General features: G+C 33.2%; 1 protein-coding gene across 2 annotated transcripts; it reads left to right on the forward strand.

Annotated features, from left to right (window-relative positions):
* Nucleotides 1-2,246: 2,246 nt before the first annotated feature.
* LOC130935336 (protein SUPPRESSOR OF QUENCHING 1, chloroplastic) lies at nt 2,247-14,654 on the forward strand. 2 transcript variants are annotated; one of them, XR_009067851.1, is made up of 30 exons: nt 2,247-2,757; nt 3,351-3,451; nt 3,545-3,601; nt 3,689-3,783; nt 4,120-4,219; nt 4,547-4,605; nt 4,759-4,883; nt 5,201-5,333; nt 5,580-5,667; nt 5,763-5,841; nt 6,217-6,277; nt 6,505-6,580; nt 6,661-6,771; nt 6,989-7,084; nt 7,328-7,450; nt 7,593-7,790; nt 7,871-7,975; nt 8,131-8,195; nt 8,582-8,675; nt 8,793-8,950; nt 9,775-9,824; nt 9,916-10,037; nt 10,289-10,396; nt 10,775-10,867; nt 11,702-11,735; nt 12,226-12,473; nt 12,581-12,730; nt 12,908-13,085; nt 13,396-13,486; nt 14,388-14,654. XR_009067851.1 is itself a non-coding variant. In XM_057865037.1 (28 exons), the coding sequence occupies exons 1-28, from the start codon at nt 2,364-2,366 to the stop codon at nt 13,070-13,072; spliced, it is 3,288 nt and encodes a 1,095-aa protein (XP_057721020.1). In that variant the 5' UTR covers nt 2,248-2,363; the 3' UTR covers nt 13,073-13,339. The 2 variants fall into 2 exon arrangements, 1 of the variants encoding a protein (XP_057721020.1); XM_057865037.1 differs by lacking the exons at nt 13,396-13,486; nt 14,388-14,654 and having other exon boundaries at nt 2,248-2,757; nt 12,908-13,339.
* The last annotated feature ends 4,370 nt before the right edge of the window (nt 14,655-19,024 follow it).

Here is a 19,024-nt window from a genome sequence, read left to right on the forward strand (position 1 = left end):
TTAGTTTAAATCCTAGGCTGGAACTTTTTTGAATCTACAGGTTATGATTGCCTAATGGGTTCATCTCTCTTTATATAGTCTTTATTTAAAACTATTATTCTACTAAAAACCTATGAATTCTCCCCGTTGTAGAATTTTAGTTTTTCAGATATAGGGCGTGACGCACTTCATTGAGTGTGCAAGATTCTTTTGGTAAAGTAAAGAAGACTTTTGATGATACTTATTTTGTGTTTAGCATTTTTTTACTTTTGAAAATATTATTGTATATTCCTTTTAGAGGTTTTTATTTTGGAGAAACAAAATCGTATTTTGTATATTTTTTGGTTTGTAATATTCTAGCCGGCCTTTTTTTTGTGGGTTGAAACTAGTGACTTTTATGTATTCTATTCCGGAATATATATATATATATATATATATATATAACTCTTGTATTCGACGCTTCTTATTTTTAACGTTTTGTATTTGACAATGTTTATCGTTTTTGTTTATCTTTTCTTCACAAGCTCCTAGTTATATTATTATCCTCCAAGTATTAAGTATGTATTTGTCTTTAGGAGTCGTAATATTTTACTACTTCTAATTTACAATTATAATGTAAAGTTTTTTGTGATAAGGTGTTATAAATATGATGGTATTCACTAAATTTGTGTGGAAGAATTAATCACGAACAAAAACACTGCCTAATATAAAAAGAAAAGCTAAAAACTACCAACAAAGATGAAGGCACCAGAGAAGATACAACTTGAAATGAAGAAAATTAAAGGACACTCAAAAAGGTGCTGGAAAAACAGAAAGAAGAAAGGAAGCTACAGCAATAGCAAAAGATCTTTGCAAACAAATCATGATTCAAGAGGACAATTTTGTGTCTTGGATAATTATTCAAAGACAAAGAAGGCTTAGAAAGGATGGAGTAGGGCCTAGCAATACAAATGGAAAATAAGCAAGAAAGGAAAACAAGTTTAGATATAGAAGAAACATAAGAAGGCTACGAAGAGGAGGTAGCCGAAACAACTAACATGAAAGCTACTAAAAAGATAACAAAAGATCCAGGCAAAATCACAAAAACCAAACAAAAAACAATTAGAACAGAGGGAAAGCCGTTGACACACAGACAATTCATATGTACATCATACCTCAGACAATAGAAACGATAGGCTTGGACACATAATAAGTTTCAAGTTAAATAACAATTATAACTCAATAAAAATAATTTACATAGCGATATGCACGGAACTCACTGAGGATCTCAGCGTAATTCAAAAATACCACAATGGACTCTCACTCTATATAAACAACTAAAATAACACACAGGAGGATTATCTGTTTTTTACTTATTTTTTACTTTTTCTTATCATATTATTAAGACTCGCTTTTGATTTAAATATGAAGCATTTTTTGTAGTTGTTTCCACACATGATATTCAATTCAAGCCGACAGATAACTCTTCCAATCAAGTAACTCATCGGTATTAGGAGTTGCTATAAGCTTGATAGATCACCAACATTCGAAATACCAATTTTTTAATTTGTTTAAAATTTAAATTTTTAACACAAATTTTATTAGAAGATTATTTTATTTTATTATTTTTTATAAATGTTATAATATTATTTTTTGTTTTTATTTATTATTCTTTTGATGTTTTTATTTTGTAAATTTAATAATTTTTTACGAGTTGAGTTTTTTTTATAATTTTTTAATTTTTTTAATATTTTCTCTAATTTTTAAAGATTTATATTTTAATATACTAATTCTTATGGCTAATTATTCTATTTTTAGTCTAGTATTTTTTATTTATTTTTAAATTTTTTTGAATAAAACTTATTTCAAAATTGAGATTTTAAAAAAATTATTTTATATAAATGTAAAAAATTCAATGCTATTTAAATTAGTATTAATTAAAATTATTAATATAATTATTTCTTTTCTTATCTTCAATTTTATTTATAATTTATACTTTTATTAATAATATATATTTTTTAAAATATATTTTTTCATTATGAACAAATAAATAACTAAAAAAATGGGTTGTTTTTGCCATCTTCCTATCGATGATTCATAATTTCATACATTTATTTGGCTCCTTTCCTTGTGGACCGGTCTTGACTTTAGATTTCAGACCCGCAGCTAATGGAGCAACAGGAGCATGCATCCAGGGACACAAAACTTCCACCCAAAAAGATAAAAATTAAAATTAGAAAAAGAAATACAAAATATTGTGGTCAGGAAGTGGATAAGGTACCCGCGAAAATTCCGTTACCTGACACTCGCAATTTCCCAACACTGCACCACACCATCCGATCACCCACTCTTTATTGCATGACATTCCCAACAAACTCTTCCCGCCGTAACTGAATTCAGTTGCGATGGCATTATTCGAAACAGCTGCCTACTCTCTATCTCGCACACCAACCGCCACAACCAACGTCGTCTTCTCCAACTCTACTATCAGACCACTCACACCTTCTTCTTCTTCCTTCTATTCTCGAGTCCTCCGTTGCCGATCGAATTCCAACTGCCTTCTTTTGACTCCGCGGTTTACTTTTGCTGTGAAAGCTTGCGTCAAGGTCGAAGAGAAGGATGTTGCCGCGACTAGTGGAGCTGAAGGAGGAGAGTGGGGAAAGGTCTCTGCGGTGTTGTTTGACATGGACGGTGTGCTCTGCAACAGCGAGGAACCTTCTAGAAGAGCCGCTGTTGATGTCTTCGCCGAGATGGGCGTCCAAGTCACCGTCGATGACTTCGTCCCATTCATGGGAACAGGTACTCTTCCTAATTCTGTTTTCTGTTGATTTAAACCCTCTGGCTCAATCTCCGCTTTCCGGTAGAACATGTGCTCTCAGGCTGGGAATGGTTCCTAATTTGCTATAACTGCTTATAATAATTTGGATTACTGTCTAGATTTTTCATCTTTTTTTTTTGTTTTTTAATTTTTTTTTGAAACTTCTTAGTATGTGATTCAGTTTCTGGCTGCATTGAGATCATTTGGTGACTTCATTCCGAGCTACTGTGTTTGATAGGACAGTCAATTTGTATCATATAAACGTGCTTAACGATGAGAATATGGGACTCAGTAGTGATTAGCTAAGCATGGATGTTGACTAGCTAATTTAATGCATATTCTTTGTCTCCACGGGAATTACCAATCTTCATCCGTGCTAATGCGGTTTAAGTTACTCTTTGTATTTCGGTTTGTTGTGGTTCTTTCTTGCTTACACCTTAAAAAGGGACAAAGATTGAAATGAATACATGCAGACATATAATGATGTTATCTGCCAGACACCATTTGTTGAAAATGAGTTGGTTATTTGAATTCTAATCATTTGTATTATTCATGACTTCTTTGAACATGAAAGGAGAAGCAAACTTTCTGGGAGGTGTTGCCTCTGTTAAGGGAGTTAAAGGATTTGATACCGAAGCTGCAAAAAAGAGATTCTTTGAAATATATTTGGATAAGGTAAACCATTTATATCTCACTAGATGCAGCTTTTTATTTCTTTTACTCTACATGTTAATGTTGTTATTGCCTAAAGTCTTGTACTTATCTCAGTATGCCAAACCAGATTCCGGAATAGGATTTCCTGGTGCCAGTGAACTTATTTCTCAGGTATGTAAAACAAATCACGATCACCATGTTTTGATTGCGTTGCTGATTCATCAATCAACTAAGAAAGGACACACGGACATATAACAGTGTAAAAGCAAAGGCATTAAGGTGGCTGTTGCATCTAGTGCTGATCGCATAAAGGTTGATGCTAATCTAGCTGCTGCTGGTTTGTCATTGTCAATGTAAGTCAAAATTCCAAACAACTTGATGAATACCTTTGGAGATATTACCCTTTAATTGTTATTAATAATCAAAAGTATGGAATATTTTTCTTTTTCAAAATTTGTTCTTAATTTCATCAATTTTTTATGCACTGAAGCATCAAACCATAATAATCTGAGATACAACACAAGTCCATAGGATATTATATGCCAAATTCTGTGTTTAATTTAAACGAAGTACAAACTGCCTACATTTTCGTCTGATTTCATGCTAGGCTTCATCAACGTGACTTCAATATTAACATGTGCTTCCATATCCATGATGCCCTTATTGAAAACCAGCATTTATTCTTTCAGGTTTGATGCAATTGTGTCTGCAGATGCTTTTGAGAATTTGAAACCTGCTCCTGATATTTTCTTAGCTGCATCAAAAATATTGGATGTGCCTCCCAGTGAGGTATTTGCTACTAACATTACTAGATTAATTGAGCTTGTCATTAGATATTCATGCTGCATATTTGTTTGTTCATAGATTTTGTAGGGTGGCTTTGTTTTATTGTTGTAAATTAGGATACCGAAAATATATAGATAACAATTGACAAGCATAACCCTAGAACTATTATTAGGGTCTGTGGAAATGCATCTGGAATACCTAAGTAGGTACTAGGTAGCCTGTCATTTTAGTTCACCGAGTCTCATGAGTACTGACTGTATACATCAATTAAGCTTTACTGAAAGGTTTTATCAATATAGAATTAGTTGATATGCTTAAACCTTTTCCCAGTGTATAGTTATAGAAGATGCACTAGCTGGAGTTCAGGCTGCTAAAACTGCACAAATGAGGTATGTACTGACCAATGTATTTTTTTTTTAATTGCTGCATGAAGATGTGAACCTATCAAGTCAAACTAATTTCTAGACTTCAAAATCACTGTTATGGTTATATTCTATTTAAGAAGTGAAATTTATATATATTGTCATGATTATTGTTTGCAGATGCATAGCTGTTAGAACTACGTTGTCAGATGAGGCTTTGGAATCTGTTGGTCCATCACTCATCCGAGATGACATAGGAAATATTTCACTTGATGACATTCTCAGTGGAGGCTCTGTTGGATATAGTATGTAGTCTTGGGAGTTTGTTGTAAAACTTTTTATCCCTTTAATTTCTTATTATCATCTTTGCTGTAGAAAGGTAAAACCACATTTGTCCTATAACTTAAGAACTGTGATCGTCGAATGAGTGCTCCTTGTATGAGAAATATCTCTTATTGCAAGATGCTTTGTTTATTACTGGTTGAATCACTTAATATATTATAGTTGTTGCTTTATCAAAGTACATCTCAGGATTAGCTGTTTTCTAACAATTGTTCTTGGATACTGCTCAAGAGTGTAGATATTATGTTGTGTGAGGTCTTATGTAGACATGCCATTGCAGATAAGAGGGTTCAGGGATCTGAAACATCAAATGATTCTGCACAATCTTCCTCTGCTATGCTTGCTGTTGAAAAAGATGATAGAGCTAGAAAAACTATCAGTGGTAGTGACAAGGGAATATTCCCAACTGAAGGGTAATATAGTTTTATGTTGTGTGGTTTTTATTTCCATTCATATGTTCTGAAAACTAAATATTTTCTTCAAAAATAAGTTTGTATGATAAACATAATTAGCATCATTGGTGATGTTCTCCTATATGAAGAACTGCGGCTTTCTGTATATGTAATTTTATACCATGAAATTATTTTCGTTTTTTCGTACAGCAACCTGAGTTTTTGTTGATTTATTACCATGAGGGTGCAGAAATAATTTATGAGCAGGTTACAGGGTTCTCGGCGCGATATAATGAGATTCGGGAGTCTTGGTATTGCTATCTCTTGCCTTGTTTTCACAATTAGTAACTGGAAGGTACAATTAAACTGAGTAGCAGTATACATGGTATACATACAATACAATTGATATGGAAGTCAATCATGTCTAGCTGTTTAACCGCTATACCACAGGCAATGCAATATGCTTCACCCAAAGCAATATGGAATCTGTTGTTTGGAGTCACCCAACCATCCATGGAACAGAAAGAAGGTAATGTATGCCTTGAAATGAATATTTGATGATGTCACAGACTTTCACCAGTTTATCTATTTTTGCATCTTAGAGCATGATGTCACTATGTATAGTTATAAAATCTTAAAAGGCTACCCAGTTCAAAACTTTAACATGTTTGATAAGGGTAAAATATCTCATCTCTAATGAGTTTCAAATGTACCTTTCATTCATAAGTGCAAAGCTTTATGGTCGTGTCAAAGAACTAGTCAGCCTCAGAACTTATTGCATAAATTAAATCCTTGGTCAAAATGTTGGCATTGGCTCATTTTATTGGGTAACCCCAATCTTTGTGTTTTTTGGATCAATACTGAAAATGAATTAAGAGGAATAGTTATTGCTTTTTGCTCTCAGGTGATTCAAGAGATGATAGGGTCCAGCAATTTGTGAATTACATAACTGATCTAGAGAGCAGGTAGTTAGAGCATATAAGGATCTCTATATTTTCAATTTCTGCTGATTTAGAATATACAGAATATGATCCCAATTAATCACAGATAATGTTTAAATCTCCTTATTTGGAAAAAGAAGTGGAGATTGAATGTTGAAGTTTTGGCATTTAGCCCATGAGTGAGCAACTGTGGCTTGTAAATGAGAAGTTCTAATTTGATATTTGTCGTTAATTTCTTTTTACTGTTCAAGGGGAAACACTCAGATTGTTCCAGAATTTCCATCGAAACTTGATTGGCTGAATACAGCTCCACTACAATTTCGCAGGGTACCTTTCTTCAGCTTGTGTTATAATCCAAATAAAAGATTTGCAATAACTCATTGGATTGTGATTCTATCTTTTGACAGGATCTGAAAGGAAAAATTGTTGTCCTGGATTTCTGGACTTATTGTTGTATAAACTGTATGCATGTCTTACCAGACCTAGAGTTTTTGGAGAAGAAATACAAAGATATGCCGGTAATTTTATTTTAAATTTCATTTTTCTATATTTTGGATATAAAATGTTGCATTTGCGTTTCTGCTTTATAAAATTTTTCTAGACCAATTTAAAAGCACTTCATGATGAGCTTAAAATTTTCTCTGTTTGTTCAGTTTTCTTCTGTATGAAGGTGGCCAGTCATTATTGACATTGAAAACATGAAGTTATAATTTTATGTATGCTTTATATATCCAGTTCATTGTTGTGGGTGTTCATTCTGCGAAGTTCGATAATGAGAAAGATTCTGAAGCCATTCGTAATGCAGTTCTACGCTATGATATCACTCATCCGGTACGACAAAAATTGGAATTCAATTAGTATTTCAAAGTCCATATTCTTTTACTTGATATTTAACATTTTAAAATATTATCAGGTCTTTATCCTCTTCTGCTTATGAAGAACTGATATATCATGGTTATTCTGCTGCTATTTTGTTTTATTGTTGCACTACTGTTAATTTTAATGCTTTAGTACTCCTGAACACATGATTAACAAAACTTGTTCTATCAAATTTCTATTTTGACTCATTTGTAGGTTGTGAATGATAGTGACATGTATCTTTGGCGCAAGTTAGGCATAAATTCATGGCCAACATTTGCTGTCGTTGGCCCCAATGGTAAGCTCCTAGCACAACTTGCTGGAGAAGGTCACAAGAAGGTACTGATTCAAATTGATATGTTGAATTAATGAAATATAATTTTGAGATATACTGATACTTGTAGTCATTCTTGTTATAGCTATTAAGCTTATTACAGTGTGGTGATTTAAAAAAGTTTTGCATTGCTCCTGTTTTGGAAAGGATCTTGATGATTTTGTGGAGGCAGCACTGATGTTTTATGGAAAACGTAATTTGTTGGATAATACACCAATTACGTTGAATTTGGAGAAAGATAATGATCCTCGGCTTTCAGCATCTCCATTGAAGTTCCCTGGAAAGCTAGCAATTGATATCCTCAACAACAGGCTTTTTATTTCTGACAGCAACCATAACCGTATAGTGGGTGCTCTCTCTCTCTCTCTCTCTCTCTCTCTCTCTCTCAACTTCAAATTAAACCTCAAATCCCAAAATGTATTCAGGTGGTTACTGACCTTGATGGGAACTTCATTGTACAAATTGGTAGCAGTTGGGAGCAAGGTCTGCAGGATGGTTCATTTGATGATGCCACCTTTAACCGACCTCAGGTATGGAATTTTTGGGGGGGAATAAAAATCAAGATAAAGTGTTATTTAGATTTAGAGTGGTTGTGCCATCGTTATGGCGAACTGAGATTGGTGATTACTCTACAGTTTCCTCAGTCTCAATAGTGATATATTACTTTTTCTGCTCTTGTTTCTAGGGCCTTGCTTATAATGCAAAGAAAAATATCGTTTATGTTGCAGATACTGAAAACCATGCTTTGAGGTATGTGATAGAATCAGAATAGTAATAGTCTGAAAGTAATCTTCATGATCTATGTTACAGCAATCGTTGGTGTTAAAATGGTGAATTTAGTCATAGACAACAGTAGAGGAACTCTTGCTTTGTGAACTATATGTCTATATGTCATATCTGATTCAAAATCTTGAAATTAATAATATACACATGGTTTCATTCTCAAAAGATTCATGAACTTTAGTGACCTAAAAAAATTACAATTTTTTTTAATCCCACAAATGCATTTTAGAGAAGCACTCATTTTGAATCATAGTTTTAGGTGTTCACATAAGTAGTGGATCAATTTATTACTTTCAATTACAACAACAGATTTTTCAATGTTGGGTCTAACATATGTTAGATCTGTTTTAAAGGGAAATTGATTTCATTAATGAGAAAGTGCGTACTCTTGCTGGAAATGGGACCAAGGGCTCTGATTATATTGGAGGAGGAAAAGGAGACACTCAGGTAATACAAATTAATTAATAAATTTTGAGAATGAGCGACATTTACTTATTGATAGAAAGAATCTAAAATGGACCAGACCACAAGGTTAGATTCCTCACTTTTGCCCACTTTTCTCAGCTTCTCAATTCCCCTTGGGATGTCTGCTTTCATCCAGTTGAAGAGAAAATTTATATTGCAATGGCTGGCCAACATCAGATTTGGGAGCACAATATATTGGACGGAATTACGAAAGTCTTTAGTGGCGATGGTTATGAAAGAAATCTAAATGGATCAAGGTATCACTTCTAGCATGATGCTCAGGATATAAGATACTACTCTGCAGCTGTTATGCATATATTGATGCTATACTAGGATGTTCCACAATTAAACTGTTCAAATTTGATATTCTCGCTGAATTCCATCTAATTGTATATTGACTTTGACTGCTTCAGTAATGCATCTGTACTTAACTATGAACATGGATTCAACATCTTGACTGTGATTATTTGATCTTTCCATCATTATCAATTGTTTGGATTGAATGAACTAGAGTATGTGTTATGTTTATCTATGCTATCTATATGATGTCATAATTTATTTATCCTCAGAATTTGGTTTGATTTTTGTGTAGTATGTTGGGGATAGTGTACCCTTTTCCACGGAGCACTTTTTATAGCTTTCGAGTTGAAATTGTTACTCTAAGAAATAATTGTTGCAAATCTTGAACATAGCTGTGAGTGATGGCTTGCTGAAAATTTATTGACAAAGTAAACTCAATTTTAGATTTTCTTTCTCAAAATTTACAATTGAAGGGTCAGTTTCATCCCCCTTTAAAAACTGAGGTGAAAATATTGGTGAGAAGCTTTATGCGAAAAACTCATCACTGAAATTTTCATCGTCAGGATTTCAAGGGATACCTAACTGATGTTAACGTCAGTGTTGACTTTATTATTAGTTTTTCACTCTTTGCCAAGACAGGTATTATATTTATGATTCCTTAGATTGTGGTTTTGAAAGTATTTAGTGCAGTTTATTTTCATGAATTCTGTTTGGTGGTCATTCTTCTAGAAGCACTGAACAACTTCTAATTCTTTTATTTTTATTTTTTGGATTGAGATAGTCCTACAAGTTCGTCATTTGCACAACCTTCTGGTCTTTCATTCTCTCGAGGTAAGATGTTGCAGAGAAATTTTCTTGAACTTAAATTTACATCAAATGCCATTCATAATAACAGTTCTTCTCCATGAATTTGTTTGATAAGATCTAACGGAGATCTACGTTGCTGATAGTGAGAGTAGTTCTATCCGAGTTGTTGATCTGAAAACAGGAGGATCTCGTCTGATAGCTGGTGGTGACCCAATCTTCCCAGATAATTTGTTTAAGGTAGTTTATGTGATTCCATAAGCCAATTACATGCCTTAATATTCATTACTTAAATTGGTCCCCCAGGTTGTTCTTCTTAAATTAAATTTGCCTATTAGAAGGTAAAAAAACATTCCTGTAGATGAGCTTAGGCTTTTTATGATACGTGTGTTCTTCATCTTTATGCACAGCTGCACAAAAGTTTAACCTTTTAACCTTTTTTAGAATTCCTTTCTCCTGGTAACCTACCTTTATGCCTCAAACTTCTGCAGTTTGGTGATCAAGATGGAATAGGCTCTGAAGTACTCCTTCAACATCCACTGGGGGTTACATGTGCAAAAGATGGTGAAGTTTATATTGCCGATAGCTACAATCACAAGGTAGATAATTCTGTCTGTTTTTAGCATGCTTATATCTTAGAGGAAACAGCAACATTTTAATATATATTTCAACATTTTCTTATTTTATCCTAGTTCTTGCTGAAGTTTAATACTTACCCTTTTCTCGCTGTTGGTGTATTATTTTTGTTGACCGCTCAATGCATGTTGGTATTCGGAATCAATATTTTAAGCTTTTCAATTGTCAGAAACTACAGTAACCTTCCTATGTGGTTACAGTTACTATTGAAGGTTTCGAAGCATAAATGTTATAACTCATAAAAAACATGAGTTCAATAATAGGTTGGCCTGGCATTCGAGAAATACTCAATAACAGAATTTCCTATTTTCCTTTCTCTCTGTTTTCTTTCAATATTTCAGATCAAGAAGTATGATCCAACTAGTAAAAGAGTTAGCAGCATTGCAGGAACAGGAAAAGCTGGTTTCAGGGATGGAACAGCTTTGACGTCTCAGGTTGGTAAAATATTCTATGCCTTTTGTCTATGAAATAGCCCCCGAGTTGTAAGCAGACAAATTACAATTTATTTCCTCTTTTATAATGGTTGTAATGCTGGATACACTGCTAGATCCTTTTCTCTTTCACATCAGTGCATCCATGTACATCCTAAGTGTGGAACTAACTATTTGGTTTTTGGGCAACAACAGAATCATTTAAATTATATTGTAGACTCTTATGTAGCACATAGGTTGTATGATCATAGTTCAAGCACTATAAATTAAATTTTGTGAAAAGCAGCATTCAACCATAAAATATCAAATGCACTCATTCTTTTAATTGTTCTTTAAGCGGTTTAATGACCATAGACATTTAGAGTCACCACAGTCCACGAAGGTATTGATGTTATTTAGTTATAGTAATGCCTTAGTGAAATTATGCGACAGGTTTTGGGTTATTTATTCTATCCTGTTTATGTGGTTTACTGTAGTTTTTCTTTTCTCTTCATTTCTTTGAGGATGTTATCTTATTTCCTGCCTTTTTTCTGAAGGGGGAAAATGGTAAAAGCTATGATGTCTAAGATAATATCATAATAAACTGTGCTAGTCTTATTAATTCATATATGTTTTATGATATAACTATATATAGCATCCACATACTTGCATGGTTCTGTTTTCTTATACTTACACAAACCTTCTCATAACTCTTTCAAGATATATCAAGATGTTTTTCATGTTCCCAATTTGGATGTCCGTGCAAACAAGCATGAGCAGAATCATGAAAAATTAATGAATTCTTCCGTACATAATAGCCCGCAATCTATGTTAATACATTTATCACTGTTCTTGCAGCTATCTGAACCAGCGGGAATTGCTGAAGGGAATGGTAATGTGATTTTTGGTGCAATTAATCCAACTCTTTATTATTATGCCCTTCATATGTGTATGTAGATATATGAAGAGATCAAATCTTAATTACGAATTATTCAAGTACGGTTAGGATTAGCAGATGGAATGTAGCCTTTTGCTAACTTTCTCTTGATCCTGATTACTGATCATTCATGTGATATTGAAGAATCAAGATTTTCTTTCCTCATCTTTCACAAAGACAATGCTTTTACTTTATGGGAAATAGCTTGACCTGTTATTTAGTTGTTGTGACAGAGTATTGCTGGATTATTGTTCCTGGCAATGGTTGTCATTAATTGTAATGTACATATTTGCCATCTCATCATGCATGCTATGGCATTATATATTCGCTACTTGTAGTACATATCTTGTTCATGAAATTTGGGGATGTGCACCTACTCTTGTCTAGAATGAATCGGTATAAAATGCTCACTTGTGTATAAAATATTTTTGGTTTTCATTTTCAGGGCGATTATTTATTGCAGATACAAATAACAGCTTAATCCGATATCTGGATTTGATAAGTGATGAATTTTTGCTTCATACTTTAGAGCTTAAAGGATTTCAGCCTCCTAAACCGAAATCAAGATCTTTGAAACGCCTCAGAAGACGACCATCAGCCGACACAATGACTATTATGATTGATCCTATTTCATCAAATGAGGGAAACTTGTATATTGATATTGCATTACCAAATGAGTATCATTTCTCAAAGGTGCTCGTCATTTTTCTCTCTTTCAAACACTAATCCAACTATTTGCATACATTAGGCGTTAGATGTTAGATATGTCATTGACAACTGCCCCTAAAATTCCATTGCAGGAAGCACGCAGTAGATTTAGTGCTGATACCGAACCTGCGGATGCTGTAAACATTGATCCTTTGGACGGATTCCTTAGTTCAGAAGGATCAGCAACGCTTCGCTTTAAGAGGTTATCTAACTCGGCTTCCATGGGTAGAATTAATTGCAAGGTATGCCTCCTTAAAGCAAGAACATGTATGTTAATTCCAGAAATATTGGTAGAAGCAATGGCAGCTTGTTTGTGTATTTTAGTGCTAGAACTATAAATCCATCACCTCATATAACTTCTGTGGTGATGGACAATCTGATTGATCTTCGATGAGAAATAATATATATTAATTTTGCAGGTTTACTATTGCAAGGAAGATGAAGTATGTTTGTACCAATCTTTGCTGTTTGAGATTCCCTTCCGAGAGGGAGTTCCTACCGCTAACAAGGCAGACGTCACTCTTGCTCATCTTGTGAAGCCCAAAACTCCCAACAACTTCTTACTGCCCTCGGTTGCCCCGTGACTCCTTAATCCAGGTTAATTTAGCACACACTATCTCGCGCTCATTTTTTGCCTTAAAATATATACCAATCAAATGCTCGAGAGTTGAGGGGTCATGAGCTTTCTTCACACAAAATCAAGGTTTTCTTTTTTATTTCTGTCTTTCCTGCTTCTATTACACTGTATTTCGTTGTATAGCCATTTTAAATAACTTTTTTTCTCTCTTATTTTTCATGTTACATATCAATATATTATAATATATCAGCACGTGATCGCTATTATATATCAATGAAGACGCTCGTGCACAGTTATGTTTTGTTCATATTATGATTGGTTGGGTTTCAGTAATTGGACGTGAGGTATATTGTTTATTCGTAGTTGAAGCAAAGCAGATCAGGTCCCCTACGTTGCTAGCGAAGCAAATTATTAGTGTATGGTAAGTAGAATCAGCTTTGTTTAGTAAAACATGGAAATAAAGATGGTCAAACGCGTTAGTTCCATTATATCCGAATTTAAATCTCTGGGCTTTGGCTAAGTTAGCATATGTCTAGTTGTTTGGTATAAAGCACGATGATCGTGGGCTTATTCAAAACTTGATGTCTTGATCATAATCTATGAAAGTAAAGCCTGATTTTTTTTTTTAAATCAATTCTAGATTCTGAATCTTTCCGTATTTAACTTAGTAAAAAAGATTTCAAATTTAAAATAATCTAATAAGATAAGATAAGATAAGATAAATACTTATGATTTTGTTGTACAAAATTATTATTATTATTATTATTATTATATATATATATATATATATATATATATATATATATATATATATATATATAACCATAATATTAGAGTAAAAATAAAAGATCCTAAACCTGCAAATTTGTTCACCTCAACTTAGTTTATTAATTAATAGTAAGTTTTCATGGCAAAGAAATCAACCTCCTATTCAATAGAATTCACATGTTCTAAAAAACCATGTTTATGGCCTATAACCGAAGGAAATTTATTTTATAATCAGTTCCGTATAAATTTTTGTTGTACCAATCAAATAATCCAACATAGAAAATTCGTCACGAAATCAACCTCTAAGTCATATATTGATGATGAATCCTCTTCTTTTACTTCTACTACTGTCAACCAAACCTTCTTGGTTCCTTGGTATAAAATTCCTAGTTATTTGCAACCTGCCACTGATGATGACAAAGAGAAATTTAAATACTTGCAAGAAACTTTTTCTTCAATGTTCTTATCACTTGAGCTGTTAAATAAAATTATGCCTTCCATATGCAAATTTGCTAAGGAGATCATGAAAATGTCTAAATGTGACCGCTACGTAGGAATTTGGCCATTTGATGTAAACCTTCGAGTCACCACATCCATTGTTGATGAACATGAAGATGACGATTGTGAATTCATTGGAGAGAATGAGATGCCAACACATGATGATTGTTGGGATGAGAGCCAAGATGCTTATGCATGGGAGATAAACTGATGCTATTATAATTTCTTGAATCAATTTTCTTTCGTTTTAGTTTATAATTATTTTAAAGTGGTGCTCCGTATATTTTTTTTTTCTCCTTCCAAAACATTGGGTGTTTAGATTGTGACATTATTTTTGTTGATATTCATGAATAATGATACTATTATAACTTTTTAAATCAATTTTCTTTCGTTTTAGTTTATACTTTATAAGTTTTGAAGTAGTGCTCCGTAGATTTTTTTTCTCCTTCCAAAATATTAAGTTTTTAGATTGTAATATTATTTTTGTTGATATTTATGAATAAAGAATTAATTCGTGTGGATTTACAATGGTGAATGATGATGAATGAAGTAATCACGATTAATAAAAAAAAAAGAAAGAAAAAAAGAAAGGAGTATGAACTATGAAAATAAAGATAAGTCAGCAACCCGGGAAGATGAGTGCTGGAGGACAGAGAGGATGGCGGCCATAGAAATCGAGGAGAGGTTGACGCAGAAACTTGGTTTGATGGCTGAGAAGCGCGGAGCAGGTCATCAATCAAACAAAGTCGGAAGCATTGGAATTGGATGGCAGCAGAAGCGCGAGGGCCACGAAGCCAGAACACAGGAGTTCTTCAATATAGTCTTCCATGTCGCACCTGAGTCAACGGCAAAAATAGCAGAGTTCTGGGAGCATGCAGTGCATACTAGCTGCAGTGGCGTACTGGCGTATAAATCTAAATAATTATTTTTAATTTCATATAAATCAACCACAATATTTTTTAGGCTAAAAATTTTTGATATGGTAATTTTTTGTGGTTTTTAAAATTGTGGAAGTACACAAATCAGACCCTTCAATTTGTGTTTAAAAAGTTGAAAAAATTTAGAGTGGGTTCAATTTGTGTTAAAAAATTAAAAAAACTCAGAGTATACAAATCGGCGAGTTGTTTGATTTTAAAATTTTGCTTTAGAAATCGCATGGTCCGACTTGTGGTTGGGTAAAGATGAATTTCAGAAGCTAGAAAATGGATCTTCTGAATTGTTTGCTGTTCTCAATTTTTTTACTGATGAAGAATTCGCATGATCCGAGTTCTATTTCACTGACACCACATAGCTGTGAAGCACTCGTATTCTCCATATTCGAGTCTAACACTACTTTTGTTTCCATATTCAAATTAAAAAGTGTATTTTTGAGTAATGCTTTATACAAATACAATAAACTATTAAAAAAAATATTGAGATTTTTTTAAAATAAAATAAAAAATATTATTTTTCTAAATCCTATTTTTTAATTTTAATTTTATTTTTGTTTAGAGAAATTTGCTGCACTCCCGGCAAACTTTATAAATTTTAGAGTTTGTCTGATCCTGCAAACTTTCACTTCAAATTCTAATACAATTATTGTTATCATCTCTAAAGTACATAGAAATACATAAGAGTACACAAGAATAAGTTATATTTTTATTAAAAAAATAATATATTTTTTTTAAATTTATACTAAAAAAAAATCTTATTAAATATACCTTATTTCCGTATATCTATGTATTTCTAAAAACGATGATAACAGTTGCAATTGCCGCTAGCAATGCTAAAAAAAATCATATTTATTATCCGTGTACTTTTGTATACTTTTATTTTATTTTAAAAAAAAATCCCTTCAACTACACCTCTTTTAACGCAAATATTGGTCCAAAGAGAGTAAAATGGGTTCAACGAAAATTAAAAACTAAATGTAATTATTGCAAGCAATATTTAGTTATTTATTTATTTTATTAACGGTTAACTACAATGACTATATATTTAGTTAGATAGTTATTTAATTTTTAGAATATAGAAGTCTGACCTAATTTTAAGTATTTAGGTTAGTATATCTTTAATTTTACTGAAAATAATTTTTATAAAATTTTAATAATGAATTATCAAAAATATTCAATTAAGTATTAATAATAAAACCTTTCCCTTGACTTATTACGGACTATGAAACATATCAATTAAGAATTGTGTATGGACTATGGAGTCAAAATTCTGTTTCAAGAATCAGAAATTGAAAGTTTTAAATATATATAACAATTTTGTGGGGTCATTTTGAAAATATAGACAATTTCAAAATAAAAAAAAGAGATATATTTTTTTTAAATAACTTAACCCAATAAATACCATTAAGATTGCACATAAGAAATATCTCGCCGTTTCTTAAGAATTTCACTAATATTGGTGAAAAATATCACGTAACTGTTAAATCATTCATCTTGAATAATGCATACACAAAATGTTTACAATGAAGAAATCCTTGACGTGGTCTTGTGGTTTGAGATATTGCCAAACGAAAAGAGCAAATGGACAGTCCCTTTAACACCTGAAGGCAAGTCTCCTCATTAGTATCACATCTTGAACATGGAGCAGCTTGTGTTAAGTGTCTCCTTCTATGCTCCACATTGGTCAGTAAAGCATTGTGTCCCACCACCATAAAAACGATCTAATCCTTTCCGTTCTCGCCAGCTCCATGTTAACTTGAAAGTTCGATCATGGGAGCCTTGATTAATTGGATAGATTGATAAGCTGTTTTTAAACTGAACGAACCATCCAATAAGGGAGTCCACGCATTGTAGCCAGCATTCTTCCAAGGAAAAGGTGGTGCTAGGCTAGAAATCTTGTTCACCACTTCATCCGACAGCTGTTCTTTTAGTCTAGTTATGTCCCAATCAGCTGAAACACACAAGAAATTCATTAATGAAGTATTCAATTAGTCATCTTGAATTACCTACTATGTTTGGTGACATAGTGCTCCCAAATTCGGGATCTAATTATGAGTCCAAAACTTAAACTTAGAACCGTCACCAATGCGCCAAATGGTGTTCTTTTCCACATCTTCCCAAGCTGAACATATGCCCTTCCACATGTTTGAATCAGTTCTTCTCTCCACTTGGGGAATAATATCACTTTCACACTTGTATTTAGCTCTTAGGACTCTTGTCTATAAGAAATCTTTTCTCTCAATCAGCCCCAACCAGCTTTCGTCATATACGCATGAAAAAGATCCTTTTAAGTGTCTGACACCTAAGCCACCAGCAGATTTCGGCTTAATGATGGTCTTCCAATTCACCAGTGCACCTTCTTAGATTGCTCCGATTCTCCCCAAATGAAGTTCCTGTATTTACGATCAATGGAATTATAAGTAGATACAGGTAAAATAGTAGTTTGCTTAATATAAGTAGGAATAGAAGATAGAATTGATTTTCACCAGGGTGATTCTTCTTGCTAGAAAGAGCGACGAAATTTTTCAGTTGTTGAGCCTTGGATTAAGCTTGCCTTCAATCTCTTTGTAAGTTTCTTTAGTAACTCTAGAGTCTGGAATGAATAATGGGAGCCCCTAAGTATTTCCCAAGATCTTCGGTTCTTGCACATTGCAGTTTCTCATTGATCTCCACTCTAGCATCGTAACCAACATTTTGTGAGAAAAATACTCTGGTTTTCTCCTTGCTAACTCTCTGACCGAAACTATTACAAAAGGATTCAAGAACCTTGTGGATAATATCTTGTTGCTCCAAGTTAGCTTCGGCAAACAGGACCAAATCATCTGAAAAGCAGAGGTGTGAAAGCTCAAGACTCTTCTTAATTATTAATGCGAATGGGTTTCCAAAATTTGTTATCAACCGTGGCTTGAATAAGATGGGACAAATGTTCTAGATAGAGAATCAAGATGTAGGGCGAGAGTAGGTCTCCTTGACGAATACTTCTCAAAGGAAGGAATTCCTGCAGGACCTCCCCATTCCAAAGCAATCTCATTCTGGTGGTCGAGACACAAGAACAGACCAAGTCAATCACATGAGAAGGGAGACTAATATTAACCAACATATCTCTAATGAAACTTCACTTCAATCTGTCATACGCTTTCTCTAAGTCAACCTTGATAGGCATCCACCCTTTTGCCCCTTTTTTTATTTTTCATAGAGTGAATGACTTTCTGAGCAACAATGATATTATCCGAACTCTGTCTCCATGGAACAAAACTGCACTGGGTCGGTCTAATTAGTTTCTCCATAATTCTTCTCAAACGGATAGATATGACCTTGGTTACCACTTTATAGGAGACATTACATAAACTGATGGCATGCATTTGCTTTGGATTTAAAACTGGCTCCACTTTGGGGATGAGTGTGATGAGAGCCTCATTTACATTTTTAACCTGCTCGAGATTAGAGAAAATACTTTTAACCAAATTACACAAATCGATACCAACCTTATCCTATTGGCTTTGATAGAAAATGGAATGAATACCATCAAAATCAGGGGCTTTCAAACCCCCTATTTTTAAAACAGCATCCTTAATTTCAACATTAGTCATTCTGTACTGTATCATATTAATATTGTTGAGTTAAAAAATTAACTAATTTAATTGATGATGACAAATATTGATGAATTTGGTTAAACACCCAATTAGTTTTGATTGTATTTGATTAAATGATGCAAGCCAAAATCAAAGTTGCAGCAGCCCAAAGGAATAAAAACAAAAACA

Source organism: Arachis stenosperma, chromosome 6 (assembly GCF_014773155.1).
Source record: "Arachis stenosperma cultivar V10309 chromosome 6, arast.V10309.gnm1.PFL2, whole genome shotgun sequence".
NCBI classification, from domain to species: domain Eukaryota; kingdom Viridiplantae; phylum Streptophyta; class Magnoliopsida; order Fabales; family Fabaceae; genus Arachis; species Arachis stenosperma.